This window comes from Herpailurus yagouaroundi, unplaced genomic scaffold (genome assembly GCF_014898765.1).
Source record: "Herpailurus yagouaroundi ecotype Mexico unplaced genomic scaffold, PumYag 295, whole genome shotgun sequence".
NCBI lineage: Eukaryota > Metazoa > Chordata > Mammalia > Carnivora > Felidae > Herpailurus > Herpailurus yagouaroundi.
In genome coordinates this window covers 3148473-3170858 of record NW_024412512.1, presented here as the reverse complement: position 1 = coordinate 3170858, position 22386 = coordinate 3148473, and the positions used below count along the sequence as shown (strand labels likewise).

General features: G+C 60.9%; 4 protein-coding genes across 10 annotated transcripts in view; all 4 read left to right on the top strand.

Moving 5' to 3' along the window:
- SEMA6B (semaphorin 6B) overlaps positions 1-1243 on the top strand; it is a 10734-nt gene extending 9491 nt beyond the window's left edge. The window contains exon 17 of the mRNA XM_040461726.1: positions 1239-1243. Coding sequence (XP_040317660.1) covers positions 1239-1243 — 5 coding nt within the window. The remainder of the gene's footprint in view (positions 1-1238) is intronic.
- Positions 1244-4239: 2996 nt separating this feature from the next.
- On the top strand, positions 4240-6909 carry LRG1 (leucine rich alpha-2-glycoprotein 1). Of its 2 annotated transcripts, none has more exons than XM_040461949.1 (2): positions 4240-4356; positions 5282-6909. In XM_040461949.1, the coding sequence occupies exons 1-2, from the start codon at positions 4304-4306 to the stop codon at positions 6291-6293; spliced, it is 1065 nt and encodes a 354-aa protein (XP_040317883.1). In that variant the 5' UTR covers positions 4240-4303; the 3' UTR covers positions 6294-6909. The 2 variants fall into 2 exon arrangements, with proteins under 2 accessions (XP_040317883.1, XP_040317882.1); XM_040461948.1 differs by lacking the exon at positions 4240-4356 and adding an exon at positions 4371-4943.
- Positions 6910-7682: 773 nt separating this feature from the next.
- On the top strand, positions 7683-15597 carry PLIN5 (perilipin 5). 3 transcript variants are annotated; one of them, XM_040461940.1, is made up of 8 exons: positions 7683-7775; positions 8516-8657; positions 9193-9388; positions 9975-10057; positions 10548-10728; positions 12271-12470; positions 14142-14258; positions 14545-15597. In XM_040461940.1, exons 2-8 carry the CDS (start codon positions 8583-8585, stop codon positions 15073-15075), a joined length of 1383 nt encoding a protein of 460 aa, XP_040317874.1. In that variant the 5' UTR covers positions 7683-7775; positions 8516-8582; the 3' UTR covers positions 15076-15597. The 3 variants fall into 3 exon arrangements, with proteins under 3 accessions (XP_040317874.1, XP_040317876.1, XP_040317875.1); XM_040461942.1 differs by having other exon boundaries at positions 7692-7775; positions 8582-8657; XM_040461941.1 differs by having other exon boundaries at positions 7744-7775; positions 8335-8657.
- The window catches only part of PLIN4 (perilipin 4), a 23781-nt gene continuing 9416 nt past the window's right edge, over positions 8022-22386 (top strand). The window contains exons 1-5 of one of the 4 annotated variants that reach the window (XM_040461938.1): positions 18330-18461; positions 18573-18640; positions 19167-19302; positions 20186-20241; positions 22078-22326. In XM_040461938.1, coding sequence (XP_040317872.1) covers positions 18590-18640; positions 19167-19302; positions 20186-20241; positions 22078-22326 — 492 coding nt within the window. In that variant the 5' untranslated portion in view covers positions 18330-18461; positions 18573-18589. Of the gene's footprint in view, positions 8044-18329; positions 18462-18572; positions 18641-19166; positions 19303-20167; positions 20242-22077; positions 22327-22386 lie in introns of those variants that run through there. The other 3 variants (XM_040461937.1, XM_040461936.1, XM_040461939.1) reach the window with 3 other exon arrangements.

Here is a 22386-nt window from a genome sequence, read left to right as displayed (position 1 = left end):
TAAATACGGCCCCAGGGTGGTCAGAGGGTCCCATGCCACCCGTCCCCTCGTGACCTCCCCCTCGACCTCCAGCTGACCATGCATGCCAGCTGAGTGGCCAGCTGAGTCCTGGACCCTCTCTGGACTTTGCCTCCCCCAACCCCCTCCCCATCAATAAAACTGTTTACAACCACCGGCCCCCCAAGGCTCTGGCTCTGCTCTGTCTCCTGGGGGCGGGACCTGGACCATGGTGTTGCCCTGGGGGGTAACTGGGAGCCCCTGTGTCACTCGTGGTGGCAAGCAGAATTCTGGGGAGCTGGGTGTGGAAATGGGGGGCATCTTCCTCTGGATGGGGCCGGTTCCCGATTCGTTCTTGAGCAGATATTTACTGTGCACCTGCTATATGCCAGGCACCGTCGGGGACAAAGATCCCTGTCCTCATGGAGCTCGTAGCCTAGTTGGGGAGACCGGTCCTGTACTTGCAAATTAGGACTGGATTTGAAGGAGTGATGTGTGCAGTGGGGAAAAGGCCAGGTAATGTGCTAGGTAGAGGGTGAGGGGGTGGGGGGTGGCCAAGGAGGGCCTGTCGAGGTGACCCTTGAGCTGAGATGTGCTGAGTGAGAAAGCGGCTGTGGGGAGGCGTGCGGGCAGAGGGAACAGTGTGGGGGACGTGAGAACACGCTTGGAGGAGGGGGCAAGGTGGCCACAGCGGCCCCGGGGAGGGGAGGCGGCAGGAGCAGGGGCAGATCAGGAGGGAGGGGAGGGCCAGGGCTCGGGGCAGGCAGGGCCCCACAGATCAGGAGCGTAAAAAAATGTTTTTATTGTGGCAAAATCCACATAAATCCACATGAATTCAAATGCACCATGGGAAGTGTTTTAAAGTGCACAGTTCGGGGGCGACCAGGTGGCTCAGTTGGTTAAGCATCTGACTTGGCCTCTGGTCATGATCTCAAGGTCCATGGGTTCGAGCCCCGTGTCGGGCTCTGTGCTGGCAGCTCAGAGCCTGGAGCCTGCTTGGGATTCTATGTCTCCCTCTCTCTCCACCCCTCCCCTGCTTATGCTCTGTCTCTCTCTCTCTCTCTCTCTCTCTCAAAAGTAAACATTAAAAAAAATTTTTTTAAGTGCACAGGTCAGTGGCATGAGGTCCGTTCACACTGTTGGGCACCCATCCCCACCATCCATCTCCAGAACTTTCTCACCTTTTCCAAACTAAAACCCTGCCTCCATTACACATTAACTCCCCATCCTCCTCCCCCCAGCCTGATGGAGTTTAAGTGGGACGGGGAACCACCCGAGGCTTTGAAGCAGGGGCGGGCTCTGATTGCACGTTCAGAGATCTCTGTAGCATTTTGCCTTTAGGGTTCACACCCCTTCCTTCCCGCCCGCTTCTGATGAAGCACCTACTGTGTGCTGGGCCCTGGGGGTGGAGCAGTGGACGAGACAGATCTGGCTCCCCCTTGTCCCAGAGGAGACCGTTAGCCTAGTAAACAAATGCAAAACACCGGGAGGACATCGCCTGGCTTCTCCTGGACGCGTGAGAGGTTTGACCTACAACATTGTGTAAGTTTCAGATGTTTGATACATGCCAATATTGCACCATGAAAGGTTAACACATCCATTACTTCAGGTACTTGTGTGTGTGTGTGTGTGTGTGTGTGTGTGTGGGGTGTTTATATTATACACCCACACACCGCGTGGGGGTGGCTGTGTGTGTTTGTTTATCGTGGAATTGTCTTTTTTTTTAATTTTTTTTCAACGTTTTTTATTTATTTTTGGGACAGAGAGAGACAGAGCATGAACGGGGGAGGGGCAGAGAGAGAGGGAGACACAGAATCGGAAACAGGCTCCAGGCTCTGAGCCATCAGCCCAGAGCCCGACGCGGGGCTCGAACTCACGGACCGCGAGATCGTGACCTGGCTGAAGTCGGACGCTTAACCGACTGCGCCACCCAGGCGCCCCTAAGCGTCCAACTCTTGACTTCAGCTCAGGTCATGATCTCAAGGTCCGTGGAATCCAGCCCTGAGTTGGGCTCTTCGCTGCTAGCGCAGAGCCTGCTTGGGATTCTCTCTCTCCCTCTCTCTGCCCCTCCCCACTCTCTCAAAATAAATAAAATTGAAAAAAAAAACAAAAGATCTACTCTCTTAGCAAGTTTCAAGTATGTAATACAGCAACGTTAATGATAGTCACCGGGCTGTACATTACAACTCCTGGATGTATTCGTCTTGTAACCATGCATTTGTACCCTTAGACCCACATCTCCCCATTTCCTGCACCCCCAGCTCCAGGCAGCCACCATTCTACTCTGTTTCTAGTGTTTTTTTTATTTATTTATTTATTTTTTTTTCAACGTTTATTTATTTTTGGGACAGAGAGAGACAGAGCATGAACGGGGGAGGGGCAGAGAGAGAGGGAGACACAGAATCGGAAACAGGCTCCAGGCTCTGAGCCATCAGCCCAGAGCCCAACGCGGGGCTCGAACTCACGGACCGCGAGATCGTGACCTGGCTGAAGCCGGACGCTTAACCGACTGCGCCACCCAGGCGCCCCTTTTTTTTTACTTTAAAGAAGTGTTTTAATGTTTATTTATTTTTGAGAGAGAGAGAGAGAGAGAGAGAGAGAGCGAGTGCAAACAGGGGAGGAACAGAGAGAGAGAGGGAGACATGGAATCCGAGGCAGGCTCCAGGCTCCGAGCAGTGAGCACAGAGCCCAATGCGGGGCTTGAACCCACAGATCATGACCTGAGCCAAAATCGGATGCTTAATCGAATGAGCCACCCAGGCGCCCCTTCTGTCTTTTTGATACTGGCCATTCTGACAGGTGTGAGGTGGTATCTCATTGTGGTTTTGATTTACATTTCCCTGAGGATGAGTGAGGCTGAGAACCTTTCATGTACCTGTTGACCATCTGCATGTCCTCCTCGGGAAACTATTATTCAGGTCCTTTGTCTATTTTGTGCATATCTGTTTTTGTGTGTCCATCTCAACGGGTCTGTTATTCTGTCCTGCTTTGTCTGTGTCTCTGTGTTGTATCTGTATCTGTGTATTCATGAGGGTATTCACCCGTCTTTCTTTACGCCTGTCACGGTCAGCTTGCACGTATGTCTCTGAATCTGTGTGCCCACAAGACAGAACTCACATTCATTCTCACGGCTCGAGACAAAACTCTTCAGAGATTGGGCTGTGGAGAGACTGGGCCATGGCCAGGCGTGACCAAAGTCCAGGTGCATGTAAAGTTAACACATCACAGCTGAATGTTTAGAACCCAACAAGAATGAAAGCGCTGAGTAACCAAACCCGTGAGATGCAGCCAAAGCAGTTCTCAAAGGCACATTTGTAGCTTCCGGATGCATTTATTAGGGAATGAGGGAGACCCCAAACAAATAGCTCATTAGCCTTTGGATGAAGAAAGAAAGAGCAGATGGGGCCCTTGGAGACTTGAGTTCCACTTCACGGATGTGGAAGCCGAGGCCAAGAAAAGTTAAGCCGCTCGCCTAAGATCACAAAACAGAGCAGTTTCTATAGAGCTGGGAGCCGGAGCATGATTTAGTCCCTCCCAGGCCATTGTTTGAAGACTGTGGAGACTTTAGGCATCACTCCCTTTTGAATTCTATTTTTTAGAAATTATTTCACTTGGGGGCGCCTGGGTGGCTCAGTCAGTTGAACGTCCGACTCTTGACTTCGACTCAGGTCATGCTCTCACGGTTGTGGGATTGAGCCCCCCGTCAGGCTCTGTGATGAGTGTGGAGCCTGCTTGGGGTTCTCTCTCTCTCTCTCTCTCTCTCTCTCTCTCTCCCTCTGCCCCTCACTCCTGCTTGCACGCTCTCTCTTACTATTAACAAAACAAAACAAAACACCCAGAAATTATTTCATTTAGAAAAAAGGTCAACAACAATATGTCATGAATTCAAGACAAGTCCTCTTTGTTCCTTCCATTGAACTTCCTGGTTGCTTGGATTTATTGCAAAGACTAGCTCTTGCTTAGAGAGCTGTCCCTCCCCTGCCCAGGAACGGAGCCTTGCAAACGTGACCCTTGATTCCTGGAGTGGGGGGAAGTGAGGATTCAGCCCCAGAGACTCTGGGGGTACCCACCCCCCAAAAGCAGGAGTCAGGGGGATGAAACACCAGGTAAAAGCAGGCGGAGAAGGGAGCACACCCCTCCCCTGCCAGGAAGCAATTTTGCAATTCTGGCCACCCCCCTTCCCTTGCCTGGCTCAGGTCCAGCCACTAACGGGAACAGGACGTGGGTGAGGACTTCCCTGGGGCGGGCGGCCCTGCCCCCAGTCCAGGCAGGTATAAGGCAACCTCACCGGGCTGAGCGAGCCCAGATGGAAAAGGGGGAGGCCATCATGTCTTCTCGGAGGCCACAGCGGAAGCAGAGGTGAGTCCCCCCACCCTGCCCATGGTGGGCAGAGCTGGATTCCAGGCAGCTCCATCTGATGCACGGAGGTCACGGGGCGAGATGTAGACCCACGGGCTGGAACAGAGCGACAGGCTCTAACTGTGGACAGACTCGCTGTCACTCACACTTGCTACAGCAGTGCTCCACGGGCCACACAGAGAGCGGGAGGCCCACCAACGCCTCCCGACCAACACCCCACCAGAGGCCTGCTGGAGGGACCGCGAGGGGCAGAGCCCAGCCCTGGGAGGATTATGGTGCCGCCTGTAAACCACCCCAGCCCAGGGCCAAATGCCTGCTCCGATCTGCACAAAGCTGGATGCACTTTCCGTGTTCAGGGTTCCCTTTGGAGCCCTGGGTTGCCCTCGAGCACTTTGGAGCAAGATAGAGCTGAACACAGCAAGTAACCTTGTTTGGCCGGCGCTGGGCAGAAAGGGCAGAAAGTTTCCCCGAGGGGACAACTTGGGAAAGTCGGAGAAAGTGTCACGGGCAAGGGAGCATCGGAGCCGGGGCTTTGCAGGACAAGTAGGAGTTCGCTGCCCCGGCCTTCAACATATGGAGCCGGGGAGGTAAGAAATGACCCAGAAAACAAGCTAGAGCAGAAGGAATTAGCACATGTGACTGTAAATGATGAACAACCCGTTGGGGCAAGGCTGGCAATGGGGAGGGGTAACACTTATGGGTCAGAGAAACGCGGTCTTCAGAGAGTTCGAATTCTCTCTGGAACAACAGCTACCTCTGGCAGCCGTGAGGGGTGAGGGTGGAAGCGAGGAGAGGAACAGGAGGTGACTGCACTCGTCCCGGGGACCAACGCGGTGGCATGGTCCCAGGTAGTAGACAGGAACGGGCTGGCTGATTCTGGGGACGTTTTCACCCAGCCGGGTGTCTCTTCTGTTGTTGCCCGCAGCCCCGGAGGCCTGGACTCCCGGCTCTCTAGAACGCTGCTCCTGCTGCTGCTGTCTACAGCCTCCGCCCAGGAGGTCACCCCCAACCGTGCCGCCTGCGTGGTGTCCCACGCGGTCAACGGCAGCTCCGTCTCCTGCCACCCCCCCGCCCAAATCCCCCGCCGCTTCCCAGCCGACACCGTCTACCTGGCGGTGGAGTTCTTCAACCTCACGCGGCTGCCAGACGACACCCTCCGGGGCCTCGCTCGCCTCCAGGAACTGCACCTGTCCAGCAACCAGCTGGAGAGCCTCTCGCCCAAGTTCCTGCTGCCCGCACCTCTGCTTCAGGTGCTGGATCTAACCCGCAACCGCCTGGCCCGCCTGCCCCCCGGCCTCTTCCAGCCCTTGGCTGCTCTCCACACCCTGGTGCTGAAGGAAAACCAGCTGGAGGCTCTGGAGCCCTCGTGGCTGCTCGGCCTGAAAGCCCTGCGGCATCTGGACCTTTCCGAAAACCGCCTCCAGACCCTGCCCCCGGGGCTGTTGGCCAACGTCACCTCCCTGCGCATCCTTGACCTCAGCAATAACCAGTTGAAGGCTTTGCCCCCAGACCTTCTGAAAGGCCCCCTGCGGTTGGAAAGGCTGCATCTGGAAGGCAACGGACTGCAGGTGCTTGACGAGGGGCTCCTGGCACCCCAGCCAGACCTCCGCTACCTTTTCCTGAATGACAACAAGCTGGCCACCGTGGCAGCGGGCGCCCTCCAGGGTCTGTGGCAGCTGGACTTCCTGGATCTGTCCAACAACTTGCTTACCGGCGCGCCTAAGGGGCTCTGGACATCCCTGGGGCAGCCCACCCGGGACATGAAGGATGGCTTTGACATCTCTGGTAACCCCTGGATCTGTGATGGGAACCTGGAAGACCTCTACGGGTGGCTTGTGGCCAACAAAGACAAGATGTTCTCTCGGAACGCGACGCGCTGCGCTGGGCCTGAAGCCTGGAAGGGCCGGATGCTCCTGGTTGCCGCTGAGTCCCACTGAGGCCTGGGGCTGGGCTGGGCAGACAGGCCTGGGAGCACGCTGCTTGCTACTTGGCAAAGAATTCACCTCCAGCTTTCCAGAGCTGCTGGCTGGACCCGCCTGGCCCGTGCTTCCCCAAACACATCTTGGGCTCTCTGGCCTCCCGGTACCCTCTCCCAAGAAAGCCTTTCCCTGTTTTCCGGATCTCTTGGCCTCCAGGCGCCCCCAGCCTGCACGGCCTCCCTCTGGCCCAGCCCTGACCACACTGGGGTCGTCTCTGTCTGGCTCTGTCTCCCCCACTTTGAGGGGCTCTCCGAATGCAGGGCCTGGGGCTGGGGTGCCTTCTAGCCAGCATCACTCAGTTTGGGGTCAGAACAGAGGGGTTAATAAATAACTGTGGAAAGGGACTGGGCGTACTGGAATTCAGTGTTACAAGCATCTCCCGAGTTGACTTCCTAGGTCTCCAGGAGGAAGGAGAAGGAAAGAAGAAAGAGGAGAGACCCAGGGCCTGGGGGCGCAGGACACAAGCTTCTAGAGCTTCTAAAGGGATTGCAGTTGGGATATGATGGCCTGTGGCTTCCCCTCTCCCTCCCCCCATCCAGGACTTAACTCCAAATAAAACCCTGACCGTTGCCCAGAGTGTCATTTGACCGGTGGATTCCTGCCACAGCTGTGTCCTGGGGAAGGTTTAAATTAAACTGGATGCTTCAGGTCTCCAAACAATTCATCATGCTGGCTGGTGACAACCTAGGGGGATAGCCACCCAGGGCAGGCCTGAGCAGGCTGGGCGAAGCTGAAGGCTGTGTTCTCCCAACTCGCAACCTTGAGCCACCTGCTGACACAGTGCTGGGCATGCTGGAGCCTGAGTCAGATTGGGGGGACCCCTGGGTGTTGGGGGGACATGCCCAGTGTTTTCAGCTCCCTGGAAGGAGGGTCGTTGGTGGTCATTCCAGGCATGATGACGAAAGCCAGGGAGGGGCCTGGAGTCTGGCAGAGAAGGGTTTGAATGGGATCCCTCAATTTGCTCATCTGTAAAATGGGGATCCAAGGGAACGGGCCGGCCTGGATCTTGGCTGAGTTCCACGGCAGATTTTTCTAAATAAAAACGCCTTGAAGACTTGCCCAAAGTCACTCCTCAGCGAGGGGGTGGGGGCTGTGATCGCCCTCCACCGTCTGCGTGGCAACGGCAGGGTGACGGGTGGCCAAACCTGGCCAACGGAAGTAGTCCAATCCTGGGGCATCCAGCGTCCCCCAAGTTACCATGACAACCGCGGAGCGCCGGCGAGAACCCCAGGGAAGAGCCGGGAGGTGGGCGGGTGGGCTGGGTGGGCTGGAGCCCCGCCCCCGGGCCACGCCTCCACACGGCCTCTCCCCATTGGTCAGTAGGGAAGCCCCCCCCCCTCCAAGAGGCTATAAGGCGGGCGGGGCCGGCGGTGGGCGGAGCCTGGAGCCCTAGTCGGGGGTCGGCGGCGGCCTCCGGGGGCTGTGGCTGCGCGCGCCCGGGTGAGTGCCACGTGGGGGCGTCCGGGAGGACCCCGCAGGTTGGGGGCTCCTGATCGGGTGGGCGGGAGAGGATCCAGCGGCGTGACAGGGGCGGGGGGTGAAGGGCTGGAGCAGGTGGCCGAGACCCTTGGCCCAGTTGGCTAGAGCTCAGGACCCAGTTGAGCGGCGACCAGGGCCCTGAGGGCACAGGGTGGGGAGAGGGGAAGAACTTCGAGCGAGCGGGGAGTCTCGGGTCGAACTCCCCACTCTGAGCCTGCTCAGATGTGTGGTCCTGGAAGCAGCATGGACCTCACCTCTGGGTGCCTCAGTTTCCCTGTCAGTCTTTAGGTTTATTGGGATCCCGCAGCCACCACCTCCGCCCCTGCGGGGGGCTGCTTGTGCAGTTCTGTCCGGGGCGGGGGTTGGGGGGGGAGGTGAGGGGGAGCTGAGGGGTGCGCAGGGGTAAGAGGGGCCTCTTCTCCTTTGCGGAAGAGGAAAGAGCTCAGAGAGGGGAAGGCACTTGCCCAAAGTCACACAGCAGGTAACGGCAGGATGTGAACCCCAGTCTTTCTCTCCCCAGAGCCCATGCTTTGAACCCCTGCAATGTCCCCACCTTGCCAGAGGCTCTCCGTGTGCACCCAGTGTGTGCAGAGCCCTGTGCATCCAGTGTCCGTGTCCCTCACGACGCTGCGAGGAAGCGTACTATCATAACTCTGTTTTGAGGAAACGGAGGTTCCAGGAGGGAACAATACTTTGCCCAGGTCGCAAAGCCCAGCGGGACAGAGCCCAAGGCCTGGAAGGCCCTCTCACTCGGCCCTGCCCCTCAGGATGTCTGCAGCCGACATGTCAGAAGATGAGCCTGTGCGGCCCCCCAGAGACAGCCTGTGGGAGCAGGACAGGCAGGTGAGGGGCCGCCCCTCCCGAGGACAGGGGCACAGGGAGGGATGGGGGGACCGTCCCTCCCGGGACAGTTTCGGGCCAGGGGCCCCCTCCCATGCCCATCCTTGCTGGACCTTGCGGGGGAGGGCTGCTGGCACACGCTACCCACCTCCCAGGGGGGCGCGGTGAGGCCCGACGCGGGGAGCATCTCTGCAGCCACACCCGGCTCCCCCTCCCCCACCTCGGGGTCTCTGCCCGGGTCTGTCTCTGTGCCCACCGTCTCGGCACTCTCAACGGCAGCAGCACGAGCGACAGCGGTCACAGCACATGCTCTGCACCGGTCCCCGATCCAAGTGCTTCGCGCACGTCGGCTCCTTGAACCTCCCAGCTCTAGAAACCCATTTTACAGATGGGGAGGCCGGAGCCCCAAGCTAAGCGTGCAGCACCCCCCCACCCGCTCGCTCGCCCCTCAACCCGGCCCAGAGAAGGGCAGCGGACCGAGGGGCGACGGAGCTCCCCGCACCCCCTCGGGCCCCTCTGATGCCACCCGTCCCCGCAGAACGTGGTGCAGCGCGTGGTGGCCCTGCCCCTGGTCAGGACCACGTGCACCGCCGTCTTGGAGGCTTACAGTGCCGCTAAGGACAGGCACCCGCTGCTGGGCTCCGCCTGCCGCCTGGCCGAGCACTGCGTGTGTGACCTGACCGCCCGTGCCCTGGACCACGCCCAGCCGCTCCTGAGCCACCTGCAGCCCCAGCGTGAGCACCCCCCCCTCCCCGCCACCGCGTCCCTGGGTCCTGCCTTTGATCTCCTGGACCTCCACCCTTAGCTGTCTGCTTGTGGCCCCCTCATTCTGTGTCCTGACGCCCTCCCTCGTGGCCTGACGTTCCTCAGGTATCTCCCTCCCCATCTGCCTCTCTGTCCTTGCCTCTGCGTGTCCTGAGCCCCACGTCCCACCCACCCCCCCGCCGCCCCGGACTCCTGTGATCAGCTGAGGGGTCCAACCTGACAGAGGGGTGGGGGGCACAAGACCCTTGGCCTCACGTCTGACCCAGGAAGGGGGTCACCTCCTCCGCTCGAGGCCTCCCCCGCCTCCTTCTCAGCCAGTGTGCGTGACCTTGAGCCTGCTCTCTGGGGCATCTGAGCCGGCCCTGGGCGAGGAGTCACCTTGGTGCTGGCAGCAGCCGGGTGGCAGGGCTGAGGCGGGGAGGGAAGTGCAGGTGGGGCCCGGCCTGGTGACCCACCCACACCCTAAGGGTCCCCAGCCCCTCCCGGGGCGGCCCGGGCCTCCCTCTGCCTCTCCCTACGTGTCCCTCCCTCACTCCCTGACTCTCCCCCCTCCAGTGGCCTCCGTGAACAATCTCGCCTGCAGGGGTCTGGACAAGCTGGAAGAGAAGTTGCCCTTTCTCCAGCAACCTTCGGAGGCGGTGCCGTGGGGACCCAGAGGGGGCTGGGGGTGGGAAGGAGCAGGGTAACCTCCTCCGGGACCGGACCCGTGGGGACTGCACCAGCCAGATTAAAATAATCAGCACCCGGGGCGGGGGAGAGGGGAAAGGGGTGACAGGCATTGAGGGCACCTTTTGGGATGAGCACTGGGTGTTGTATGGAAGCCAATTTGACAATAAATTACATTTAAAAATAGAGTAGAATAGAATAGAATAATGAAATTGGAAAAAACCCCGAAAGTAATAATAACAAACAGCACCCGAGTTTACTGAGCACTTAACATGTGCCAGGTGGTGCTGGTAACGCCTTCAACGACCCTGTAAGGGAGAACTTTTACTCTCCTCCATGTTTTAGAGGGGAAACTGAGTCCCAGAGCCAGGAAGGGCCAGGGACCCTGGGCACCCAGCCCCAAGGAGCTGGGGGAAGGGAAGGGAAGGGAGCCCAAACCTGGAAGGGGACCCCTCTCAGCAGGTGGTGACCTCGGCCAAGGACACGGTGGCCAGCAGTGTGACGGGCGTGGTGGGCCTGGCCCGGCAGAGCCGCCGCTGGAGTGTGGACCTGAAGCGCTCCGTGAGCCACGCCGTGGATGTCGTGCTGGGCAAGTCGGAGGAGCTGGTGGACCACTTCCTGCCCATGACCGAGGACGAGCTCGGTGAGCCCGGCTCGCGCCCACCCTGCCCCCGAATCCTTCTGCCCACTCCCCATCCCCAGAGGTTACGGATCAGAGAAGCCCGGGACTTGCCCAGGGCCACACAGCAGTTCAGGAGGAACCACACGGGGCTGGAGCCCAGGCCTGAGCCCCCCGGGCATTCCCACGGCCCCCCGCCCCACCCCCTACGAGAAACCAGACCACGCAGACCCTAGGGCTGTACGGGGCTTACAGACTTGAGGGCCCCGGTCCCAAACTGGTGTCCCTTCCGATGGTCACACTGGCCTAAGCAGTGCCTTTAAAATGCTTTAGTGCATCGTGTGCATTTAACAGTCAGATTTTGCCCTACAAATCCTGATTTGTGGCTGGTCCTCAAAAACTAAACACTTGGGCTGAAAGGCATCTGCCCCTTTATACGGTTCCCGTAGCCCCGCCATTGTCACAGGGCTCCAGGCTGGCTCAGTCAGTGGAGCATGTGACTCTCGATCTTGGGTTTGTAAGTTCGAGCCACACGTTGGGGGTAGAGATTACTTAAAAAAAAAAAAAAGAAAAAATCTTGAAAAAGCAAAACAAAAAAACAGCATTCTCCAGCTTTCTACATCTTGTTTCTGACCCCAGAGACGATCTGACTTCTCTCAATCCCTGCTTTAGGGGGGCGAGAAGAACATGTCGATGCACTCCCTCCTCGGCAGAAGGGCTTGGAGGCATTTATGAGGCACCTACTGTGTGCCAAGCGTTTGTCGTATACCCTTTTTTTTTTTTTTTTTTTTTTAGGATTTTTTTAAAGTTTGAGAGATCGCTTCTTGGCCTTTTGGCTAAGATCAAGTGTAGTAAAGTTTATTTTGAGAGAGAGAGAGAGAGAGAATGGGGGAGGGGAGAGAGAGGGAGAGAGAGAATCCCAAGCAGGCGCCTAACCATCAGCGCGGAGCCCGACGCGGGGCTCGAACTCACAAACCATGAGATCATGACCTGAGCCAAAGTCAAGAGTCGGTCGCTTACGCAGCTGAGCCACCCAGCTCCCCATAGTATATTCTTAAATTTTTTTTTTTCAAAGTTTATTTATTTTTGGGACAGAGAGGGACAGAGCATGAACGGGGGAGGGGCAGAGAGAGAGGGAGACACAGAATCGGAAACAGGCTCCAGGCTCTGAGCCATCAGCCCAGAGCCCGACGCGGGGCTCGAACTCACGGACCGCGAGATCGCGACCTGGCTGAAGTCGGACGCTTAACCGACTGCGCCACCCAGGCGCCCCCCCATAGTATATTCTTAACAGACCGTTTCGTAGAGGGGCTAAGAGTGTCTGGGTTGGAATCCCAGGTCTGCCTCTTGCACACTGGGGGGCTTCATCGCCCCTTGCCTCAGTGTTCCTCATCTGTAAATGGGGCTAATAATAGTGCCTACGTCACAGGGTTTGGGGAAATGAGTTGATGTCCCTAAAGGAAAACTACAAATTTGGGAGCCGCGGGCTCGTCAACGCACAAGGAGGGTGAGCAGACGTGGAGGGGGCGGCCATGCTGACCCCCATCCCCCCGTCCCGTCCTCCAGCGGCCCTGGCAGCGGAGGCCGAGGGCCCGGAAGTGGGGTCCGTGGAGGAGCAGAGGAGACGACAGGGCTATTTTGTGCGCCTGGGCTCCCTGTCGGCGCGGCTCCGCCACCTGGCGTATGAACACTCTCTGGGGAAACTGAGGCAGAAGAAACACCACGCCCAGGACACGCTAGCCCAGCTGCAGGAGACACTGGAGTTGGTGAGATCCTGCTGTTCACTCCCTCCCCCTGATGCGGGCCGGTGAGCGTGGATCGAGTGCCAGCTGGGGACCTGGTCCTGAGCTGGTCTGACGGGGGAGGCAAAGCCGGGCTCAGCTGCCTCCAGCCCGGTGTGTTCAAGGCTGGGGCGGAGAGGGCACATGGGTCTGGGGGGGCTCAGGGGGGTCGAGGTTCAGCCTGGGGAGACAGGAAGGGGCTTCAGTGGGGGGAGAGACAGTAGGAGCTGGAATTTATAGTTAAAGTAGTTCAGGAGAGAAAGAAAGCACCCCTTCCCTGGCTTTCCTGCCACCGATCCCGATGCACCCCAGCTTTAGGTTCAAGTCTCTGCCCTCACTGTGTGTCCCTCCCTGCTCCAAAGGACCACGGAGCCCCCACTTTTTTTTTTTTTTTAACTGTATTTATTTTGAGAGAGAGAAAACATGAGCAGGGGAGGGGAGGAGGGAGAGAGAGAATCCCAAGCAAGCTCTGCACGCTCAGCGCAGAGCCCCAGGCGGGGCTCGAACTCACAAACCGGGAGATCGTGACCTGAGCGGAAGTCAGAGCTTAATCCACGGAGCCACCCAGGGGCCTGCGGGAGCTCCCGCTTGGCTCAGCTTGATGACGTCAGACACCCCCAACCTGCTCCCGCGTCTGAACCTCCATTCACCTGGGGGGGGGTCAGGTCTCGACTTCCCGCCTCTCGCACCCACACCAGGCACCTCAGCCGGGATGCTGGCTCCGCCCACAGGTCCCCTTCCCCTTCCTCATCCCCAGGCCCAGCCCCCCAAGCGGCACCTGGTCCCCCAGCTCCGTCCGGGTCCCAGGCTGTCGTCCCCGGAGCGGCCACCAGAGGGCGCCGATGAGCGCCCGAGTGGGTTTCTATCCCTGAACACCATGACCTCAAGGTCAGGTGTCAGAACGGGCTTCCTTTTTTTTTTTTTTTTTTTTTAATTTTTTTTTTCAACGTTTATTTATTTTTGGGACAGAGAGAGACAGAGCATGAACGGGGTAGGGGCGGAGAGAGAGGGAGAAACAGAATCGGAAACAGGCTCCAGGCTCCGAGCCATCAGCCCAGAGCCCGACGCGGGGCTCGAACTCACGGACCGCGAGATCGTGACCTGGCTGAAGTCGGACGCTTCACCGACTGCGCCACCCAGGCGCCCCTGGGCTTCCTTTTTAAGGCTGAATAATACCCCAGAGTACAGATGGACCACAATTCCTGTTTGTCTTCTAATTCCTGCCCCGTCCTGGGCACCGAAGGCACGCACAGTGGCCCGGTCAGGACGCTCAAAGCGCAGTAGGGGAATGAAGGTCATGATGAAAAAACATACCAGGCGCTGGGGCATCTGCCCAGCCAGGAGGCAGGGAGGGAAGACTTCCGTCCGCCCGGAAACCCTGGAATGAGCCAGGCAGGGGTGTGGGGCGGAGGGAGGAGTGCACCCAGCCCACCGGCCAGCGTGGCCGAAGTGAGTCTGAGCGACGGGGGAACCGCGAGTGGCGGCGTCTGGCCAAGAGCAGAGGAGAGAACGGGCCGGTTGGCCAGGCTGGATCAGCAGGGGAAGGTTGCAGGGAAGAATGTTCTCTACATGGTTATCGAGACCAGATCCACGCTAGGGTCCTGGCTCCCCCGAGCCCCCGGATCCTCAGCTGCACCCCCGCCCCTGTCCCCTCAGATCAACCTCATGCAGGGTGGGGCCACACCCACTGCCCCCGCCCGCCCTGGGAAGGTGCACGAGCTCTGGGAGGACTGGAGCCAGCGCTCCCCAGAAAACGGCCGTCGCCGCAGCCAGGTAGGGTGGCGGCGAGAGGGTGCGCGGGGCGGGGGGGGGGGGGGGGGGGGGGGGGGGGGTGCGGGGGCTCACCGGGGGGGGGGGGGGGGGGGAGGGGTGGGGCCGGGCTCCAGCCGTCTCAAACCAAGGGCTGAGGTCAGCGGTTTGGAGTGTCCACGGGGAAGCTGGCCAGATGTCCTACGGGGTGCCCTGTGGGGAAACTGAGGCAGGGCGCTGGTCCTGGGGTGGGGGTGGGGGTGGGGGGCGCGCCCGTCGGGGACGCTGAGGCCCCTCCCCTCCCCCGCAGGCAGAGCTGGAGACGCTGGTCCTGTCCCGGAGTCTGATGCGGGAGCTGCAGGGCACAATGGACGCGCTGGAGACCAGCGTGCGGGGCCTGCCCCCCAGCGCCCAGGAGAAGGTGGCCGAGGTGCGGCGCAGCGTGGACGCCCTGCAGTCCGCGTTCGCCGACGCCCGCTGCTTCGGCGATGTGCCGGCGGCCGCCCTGGCCGAGGGCCGGGGCAGCGTGGCCCGGGCCCACGCCTGCGTGGACGAGCTCCTGGAGCTGGTGGTGCAGGCCGTGCCGCTGCCCTGGCTGGTGGGGCCCTTCGCGCCCATCCTCGTGGAGCGGCCCGCGCCCCCGCCTGACCTGGAGGCTCTGGTGGACGAGGTCGTGGGGGGCCCTGACCCCCGCTGGGCTCACCTGGACTGGCCGGCCCAGCAGAGAGCCTGGGAAGCCGAGCACGGGGACGGGCCAGCCCTCCCAGGCGACACTTCCAAGGAGGAACCCACGCCCCCCAGCCGCGCCAAGCACACCCTGATGCCAGAGCTGGACTTCTGACCAGATGGGGCCACGGGGCAGCAGACGCGGCCCTCGGGAGGTCGCCCTGCACCCCCACCCACCACCACCCCGAGGTCCCTGCTGCCCCCTAGTGGCCATGAATATGCACTAACGGACTGCGCGGTGGCCTTGGCCCAGGTGCGCGGTGGGGGTGGGCGGCTAAATTCAGACGCCTAGACCAGCTTCACTGATCTCAGACGCTCTCCAGTCTTTCCCTTGGACACAGGGGGACTGGAGCCCAATTCAGGTCTCATCTGCCCCAAGCTGGGTGCCTCTGTCTGTGGTCCCCGTCCCTGCGCCCCCCCAAAAAGCGGATCAAAACTCCCCAAAGAAACACAGTTTGCCCAGCGGCTGTCTGGGGGTTTGTCTCCACCCCCCAGCTTGTACATCCTGGACGGGGCGGGGTGGGGGGAGGGGGGAGTCCCTGAGAATATCCAGCTTCATCTGCTGGGCCTGCTGGATCCACGTGATTTGCCCTTTGGGGTCCACGCTCCAGAATAAAGGTGCTTTGTGTTGTCCAAAGGCCTATGGCCTCCGTTCAGGTCGGGGTGGGTGTTGGTTGGTTCCAGGGTGCGGGGGGCCTCAGGCGTGTGGGGCCGCAAGGCCCAAGCCAGGGTTCAAGGTTTGAAAGGAGTGATACTCCTCCCCGGGCCTGCGGGGGCTCATCTTGCCGCGATGCCTCCAGCCGCACTGGTCCGGATGGGGCAGACCGAGGTAGGGGAAGGGCCACAGGCCAGTCTCCTGGGGGCCCTACCATCCTTTCACCGAATTCTCAGCCGCCCCCGAGACTCCCCTGTGGCCGGGTGGGGTGTTAGGAAACCACAGCCTGATGTGGTGAGGTCAGGGTGGCCCCTGGCTTCCCTAGGACCCGGCCCAGAGGCGGTTCTGGGAGGTTGGACCACTTCCCACCGGCCGGATTCGCTTCCCTGCCCCTGCGTAGAAACCTCCATGGCTCCCACTCACCCTCAGACCAAATATCCAAACTCCTCTGCTGAGGCCGTGCCCTTCCACCCTCCCACCCGTCTCTCGGACTCGTCCATCTTGTAGGCCCAGCTCCAATGCCGCCGCCTCCAGGAAGCTCTCCCTCACTCCACCCCAGGGGCCTAGCTCTGACAGTTCACCTTCTTGGGACTCCAAGCCCCCTCCACCTGCACTTGGAGCCACCGGCAACCTTGCCTTCTCTTCCCCTGGTGAGGCTGGGGGCTCCCGGAGGGCCGGGCTAGGTGAGGATGGGCAGAGTGGCACCCAGGAAGGGCATTTTGGCAGAGGGAAGGGCTGAGGCAGAGGCACGGCAGTGGGGGAATCAGTCTGACGGGAACAGAGTGGGGAGAAAGATAATGGGTCGAGGTGAGTCTGGGAGTGGGTGGAGCAGTAGATAAGGTCCTGGGGTTGAGTCTCAGCCCTGCCCACGCCTGGGTGGGCAAGCTCCTTCCCTTGCTGAGCTGTGCCCGGCAGGGAGCAAACCAGATACGAATCCTGCCCTCGGGGACCCCACAATACAGTGTGGGAGAGACAGACGATAAACAAGAAACAGACGGAAATCGTCTTGGTGTTAGTAGGTGATGAAAAACATAACAGGGCTGAGGGACGGGGAGCGTGTGAGGGCAAGAGGAGGGGTGTATATTTTTTAACAGGGGACAAAGGGGCCAAGAAGACTTGTCTGAGGAGGTGAGATAGAAGCAAAGACCAAGGAGGGTTCCGGGCAGGGGGCACCGCCGGTGCAAAGGTCCTGGGGCAGCCGCGGGCCGAGTGTGTTGGAGGAACAGTGAGGAGGCCCGTGTGTTTGCAGCAGAGTCAAGGGGAGAAAGGGAAGAGGGGAGGACAGGGAGGTGATGGGGGCCAGGGGCGGGAGGAGGACTCAGGTTTTCCCCCAGGGAGGGCAGAGGCTTGGAGGGCTGTGGGCAGAGGAGGGCGGTGTTTACGGGCACTTTGATGGTCTTTGCTGGGTTTCTCCGCCATCATTGTGCCGCCGCGGCCCTGTGGGAAGGGGAGGGGTCCACCCAGGGGTTCCCGCCTCCCCTGCCACCTTTGGGAAGCGTTGGCTGGGAGGACAGAGTTTGGGGGACATCCGCATTTTGTTCCCCAACTGTTTGGTAAACACGCGATTGCTCCAAGGAGATGACCTGGGGGTCATCGGGCTGTGTCTGAACCCTCCCTCCTCCCAGCTCAGCGCCCAGCACGGCCAACTGGGTCTCCACCAGCGTGCAGCTGGGGCCCCTGTCCCAGGAGCGGGCAGAGGGGAGACTTAGCCCGGGGACAGAGGTCACTTCTCTGCTGGCCTGTGCCCCTACCCACCGTCAGCCCACCCTGTACACAGGCTCTGGGTCTGGGTTTGAATCCTGTCCCTGCCACTTCCTGGCTCTGTGGTCGCCGGCCCAGGATGCCTCCTCCAGGAAGTCACCCTGGGTTGTCCCAAGCCCACCAGGCCGGCATCTCGGTGCCAGGATCCCCCTGTTCTTTTGGTACCCTGTATCCATCCGCATTTTGGCCCTAATTTATCAAGGGAAGTCCCTCCCGGAGAGTGACTCAGCCCCTCCCTGCTCAGGCGAGACCGGGCTCCTCTCTCCCCGCCCGGACGATGCGAAGCTCACGTTTGTTGAGTCCCCGCTCGGTACCCGGCAGTGGGGTAAACAGGTCCCATGCTTGACCACATTTCACACTCGGAACTGTCCTATGAGCTGGCCCATCCAGCCAAACATCCCTTACAGGCTGACCGTGTGCCGGGTACATTTCTGCCGCAGGAGACGTAGCTCGGAGTGAAACAGGCCTGAGGGAGGGGAGCTGTGCGTTGCGGGGCAGGGCTCTGCGGGTAGCGAGAACAGCATGTGCAAAGGTCCCGGGGCAGCACCATGCCTGGCGTGCTGGAGGAACCGTGAGGAGTCCCGCGTGGCTGGAGGAGAGCGGGCGAGGGGGAGAGAGCTGGAGGAGGGGAGGGCAGGCAGAAAGCAGGACCCCGCGGGCCACCGGGAGGGCGTCTGGAAGAGGAACCTGAGGCTGCTGGATGGTAACTGGCCAAGGGGTCGCGGCAGAGCAGAGCCCTGAAGTGTACTTCGTGGGTGGAAACCGGAGGCCGAGACAGCGTGTGGGCAGTGCCTTGGGGGCAGGGCATGGTCCGCAAATCCCTCGGCCTTGCTGGAGGTGGGGGGGCGTGCCGTGGGCAGAGGCCGCCCGGTGCGGATAGCAGGGGAAAGGTCCTGGGCCCGGGGCCCACGCTGGGCTGGGCAGGCTGCACGTGACCGCCCAGGGCCCTCCCCCGGCCCGCTGGCCGCCTGCCTCTGCCGGCCGGGCCCGGGCCTGCCCCAGACCCTATAAGGCCTGGTAGCCGAGAGCAGAGCCAGCCCCCAGCTGCACCGCCTGTGGCTCTGAGGGACCCTCACGCACCCCGGGTGAGCAACGCCAGGGTGAGGCTGGGCCGGAGGGGTGTGGCCGGCGCGGGAGGGGTGCGGCAGGAGGCCCGGGAGCCCCCCGATTCACACACCCTCTCCGCCCCTTTCCAGCTGCTCAGAATATTACCATGTCTGCCCAAGATGAAGGAGGCCGGGATCCTCCCAAACCCAAGGGCAAGGTGAGGGGAGGTGCGGTGGGGGAGATCCCTGCCGGGACCTGGGGACCCCCCGGAACCTTGGGAAGGTGACCTTCACGGTACCGGGGTCCGGAGGGCCTGGGAAGGGTGGGGTGGGAAGGCTCTGCGAGCCATGGTACCAACTGTCCCCTCCGGTCCCAAGCTGAAGGGTGGGGGCAGCGGGGGGACACAAGCAACCCTCAGCTCCTTCTCTACCACGTGAGCTGGAAACAGCCATGGCCCCTCTCTGGGCCTCAGTTTCCCCACCTGTGAAATGGGGGGGCCGTGGAGGGAAAAGGCCTCTGGAGACCCGGAGGATGAACTTTTCCTCTGTCTACGGGAGGCAGGCTGACTCTGCCCGTGGCCCAGGCAAAGAAACTGAGACTCAGAGAGGCTAAGACACCCTCCTGGGGTCTACCCAGGATGGAGGGCCCGAGGGGATGCAGGAGCCCAGTGCTGTCCAAAGCATTCCCCCCACGCTGCCAGCCAGAGCCTGGCCCTGCTAATGCTTCCCCCCTGCCCCGTGTAGACCCTGGGAAGTTTCTTGGGGTCCCTGCCTGGCTTCAGTTCTGCCCGGAACCTCGTGGCCAGCGCCCACAGTTCTGCGAGAGAGGTCCGGCCGCTCGCCGACCCTGCGGGTGCGTCCCCGCAGCCCCAGGCTCAGGGTGAGTGGACATCTCCGTGGGGGGGGGGGGGGGGGGCGGCTCTAGAGGGGGGTCCCGGGAATAAACATCCCCGAGCAGGGACTTTTGATCATTTGTGGGGGGAGTGGGGGTTCACACGTGCCGGCATCACCTCAACAGACACTCCAGGCTGGCGTGCCCAGGTGGCACCAGATGGGGGAAACTGAGGCCTAAATAGGGCAGGAGAGGGGCCCAAAGTAGCATAACCAGCAACAGCGAGGGTGTGGACACAGCCTGTCTCTCTGCTTTCTCAACCCCTCCCCTGCATCCCACCCCATTTCTGATGCACCAGGGACTGGGTGCTCCCCGTGTGTGAGCTCACTGAAGGTTTCCGTCCTGGTTCCCAGCACAGGGGGCTGGCTTCCCTGGGGTCACATAGCCTTGGCGGCAGGGGCTGGCGGGGAGGGAGCGGGGGACTCTCTATCCTCCATTTGCTCAGCGGGGCTGATGCAGGGGAGCGTGGGCCTGGACGCTCGCTCACTCTGGGCCCAGCGCCCCAGGGCAGTGACTCCTGCCCCACATACCCAGGCCAGACAGGCAGCTGCGGCTGGGGCGGGGCCCTTAATACCCTTCCTCGGGTCCCCTCCGGGGTGAGTGTCCAGCGCCCGGGACCGGGGCATAGAAAACTCCAGAGAACTCCCGTACCAGCAGCCCAAAGCCCCAGGGCTCCAGGGGAGCCTCCGGCAGGGCTCAGTCACTGGTTGTCGATGTCACCTCCTGCTGTCCCTGGCAGGGCGGCTGGGACATTCCTGACCTTTCAGGCTGTGCCCACCAATTACGCAACGGGCCCCAGGCCCGTTGGCTGATGCCAGCCCACGTCCCTCGCCCTTCCTGGTTGCCTGACCAGCTCCTGTGCCCACAGCAGCCACCAACCTGGAGCAGACGGCCGGCGGGGAGAAGCAGCCGCCGCCTTCAGATAAGGTGAGAGGGGCTGGTGGACCTGAGGCCTGATGGCCTCCGCCTCCTTTTGGCGCTTCTCCGGGGAGGTTTCGGTTCCTGCCTTCTGCCAAGGGGAGGGCAGACACCCCAGTGCGTCCTGCTGTGGGATTCCAGGTGTAGTCTCCCCTCTGAGCCTCCGTTTCCACATCTGCGAAATGGGTGCAATGCCGACCACCGCCCACCTGCCCGGCGCGGCAAGGCTGCGCACGGTCTCCCGCTCTGTCTAGCAATAACGGGCCGGAAACACCGGCACCTCAATGCACGCCAGGCTTGGGGCTGCGTGCTTTCTGTGTGCCGCTTACTGGTGAACCTGCCCCGCGAGGAAGGGAGCGACAGTACCCCACACAGCAGCCAAAAAGCACAGAGAAGCCACGCCGCTTGCTGAAGGTCACACAGCCAGGCGTGGTTAGGGAACCTTCCTGCACCTTCCATCCATCTCAGATGAACGGGGCTCTCCCCTCGTTATCACGTCCCCAAGGCTGGGCCAGACGGAGTGACTGATGCCCGACCGCTAAGGGCCACAGCAGGGCGCCACAGCCCTGTTAGGACTGCTTCACTGGGCACGCGTAAGCGCCCATCCTGGAGTCTTTTTTTTTTTTTCTTTGAAGTTTATTTATTTATGTTGAGAGAGAGCGCGAGTGAGAGTGGGGGAAGGGCAGAGAGAGAGGGAGAGAGAGAGAATCCCAAGCAGGCTCCGCACCGTCAGTGCCGATCCCGATTTGGGGCTCGAAATCACAAACTGCGAAATCGTGACCTGAGCCGAAGTCGGACCCTTCACGGACTGGGCCACCCAGGCGCCACTCCCCCACCCCACCCCCCGCCCCCCTGCAGTCTTACTCTACTCCCCTCTGCGCTCAGCTCAAGGAGCGAGGAACACCAGTGGCCCTGCTGGCCCAGATTACAACAGACCGGCACAGCCAAGGCCACACCCTGTTCCCTCCCCGTCTTAGTCTCAGTCTCCTGCAAAGTGCTTCAGGCACCTTGACTCCCTTCCTCCACAATCCTTGAAGGAGGGCTTCGGCCAAAAAGCTCAGAGGGGATGTGTCTTGCCTGAGGTCACACAGCGGGGGGGCCTAGGGAGGGGCGGAGGGCTGAGATTCGAACTCAGGTCTCTGCAGGCACACGGCCCAAGTGCCCACTTGAAATGAGGCAGGGTAGCAGGTGGGCAGAGGTAAGAACAAAATTTCGGGGCTCCCTCCATCTCAGTATCGTGGCCGTTTGCGGCCAGATCCCTCCTGGTTGTGGCGCGCCCTGTGCCCTGCTCGCTCAACGCCTGGGGCACCCTGTCCCCGAGTCGTGGCAACCACAGATGTCCGCAGACGCCACCCAGGGTCCCCTGGAGGGTAGAATCACCCCGGTTAAGAAGCTCTGGATTAAAAACAGCACGCTTGTGGTTGAAAGCAAGTGGTGGTGACTCAGGCCACCACAACCCTTTGTTAGTTTGACCAGATGAGAGAAACTGCCCTTCGAAGAGTAGGCAAGACGAACCAACTATGTCACCCAGCACCCGGCACTGAGCCCAAGGCCAGGGGACTTTGGCAAAGGTTCTGGAGGTGTGGGGACCTGCCGCTGGCAGTGGGGATCTATTCAATCAGGGGCGCCGCCCAGCGCTGTGACAGAGCTCGCGAAGGCCGGGCCCTGGAAGGCCATGGCTGGATGACAGTGTGAGAGCAGAGTAGGTACAGGTGGGAGGTGACGGGCAGACTTTCTGGGTGACAGTCCTTCGCCCTAATGCACGCGAGGGATCAGGCTGGCTGAAGTCTGGGGTGTGGAGCGCCTCGGGCTCTCCTCTTGACCACGCGTGTCCTTTCTTATCAGATGACCTCTGGGGCAAAGGACCTGGTGAGCTCCAAGATGAGTAAGACCAAGGACACCATCTCCTCCGGGATGGCCAACGTGGTGGACACAGCTACAGGTGTGGTGCACGGAGGCCTGGGCATGACCCGGTCTGCCCTCTCAGGTGCCAAGGAGACTGTGGCCAGTGGCGTCACAGGGGCAGTGGGTGTGGCTAAGGGCACCGTCCAGACCGGCCTGGACACTTCAAAGACCTTCCTGACGGGCACCAAGGACACCGTGTGTGGTGGGGTGACTGGAGCCATGAATGTGGCCAAAGGGGCTGTCCAGACC

Bases quoted from the DNA above. Each gene is read 5' to 3' on its own strand.
- LRG1 (XM_040461948.1), top strand. From the start codon at position 4,666: ATGCCTGCTCCGATCTGCACAAAGCTGGATGCACTTTCCGTGTTCAGG. The intron at 4,944-5,281 runs GTAAGAAATGAC...TGTTGCCCGCAG, and splicing joins CAACATATGGAGCCGGGGAG to CCCCGGAGGCCTGGACTCCC.
- PLIN5 (XM_040461940.1), top strand. From the start codon at position 8,583: ATGTCTGCAGCCGACATGTCAGAAGATGAGCCTGTGCGGCCCCCCAGA. The intron at 12,471-14,141 runs GTGAGATCCTGC...CTGTCCCCTCAG, and splicing joins TGCAGGAGACACTGGAGTTG to ATCAACCTCATGCAGGGTGG. The intron at 14,259-14,544 runs GTAGGGTGGCGG...CCTCCCCCGCAG, and splicing joins ACGGCCGTCGCCGCAGCCAG to GCAGAGCTGGAGACGCTGGT.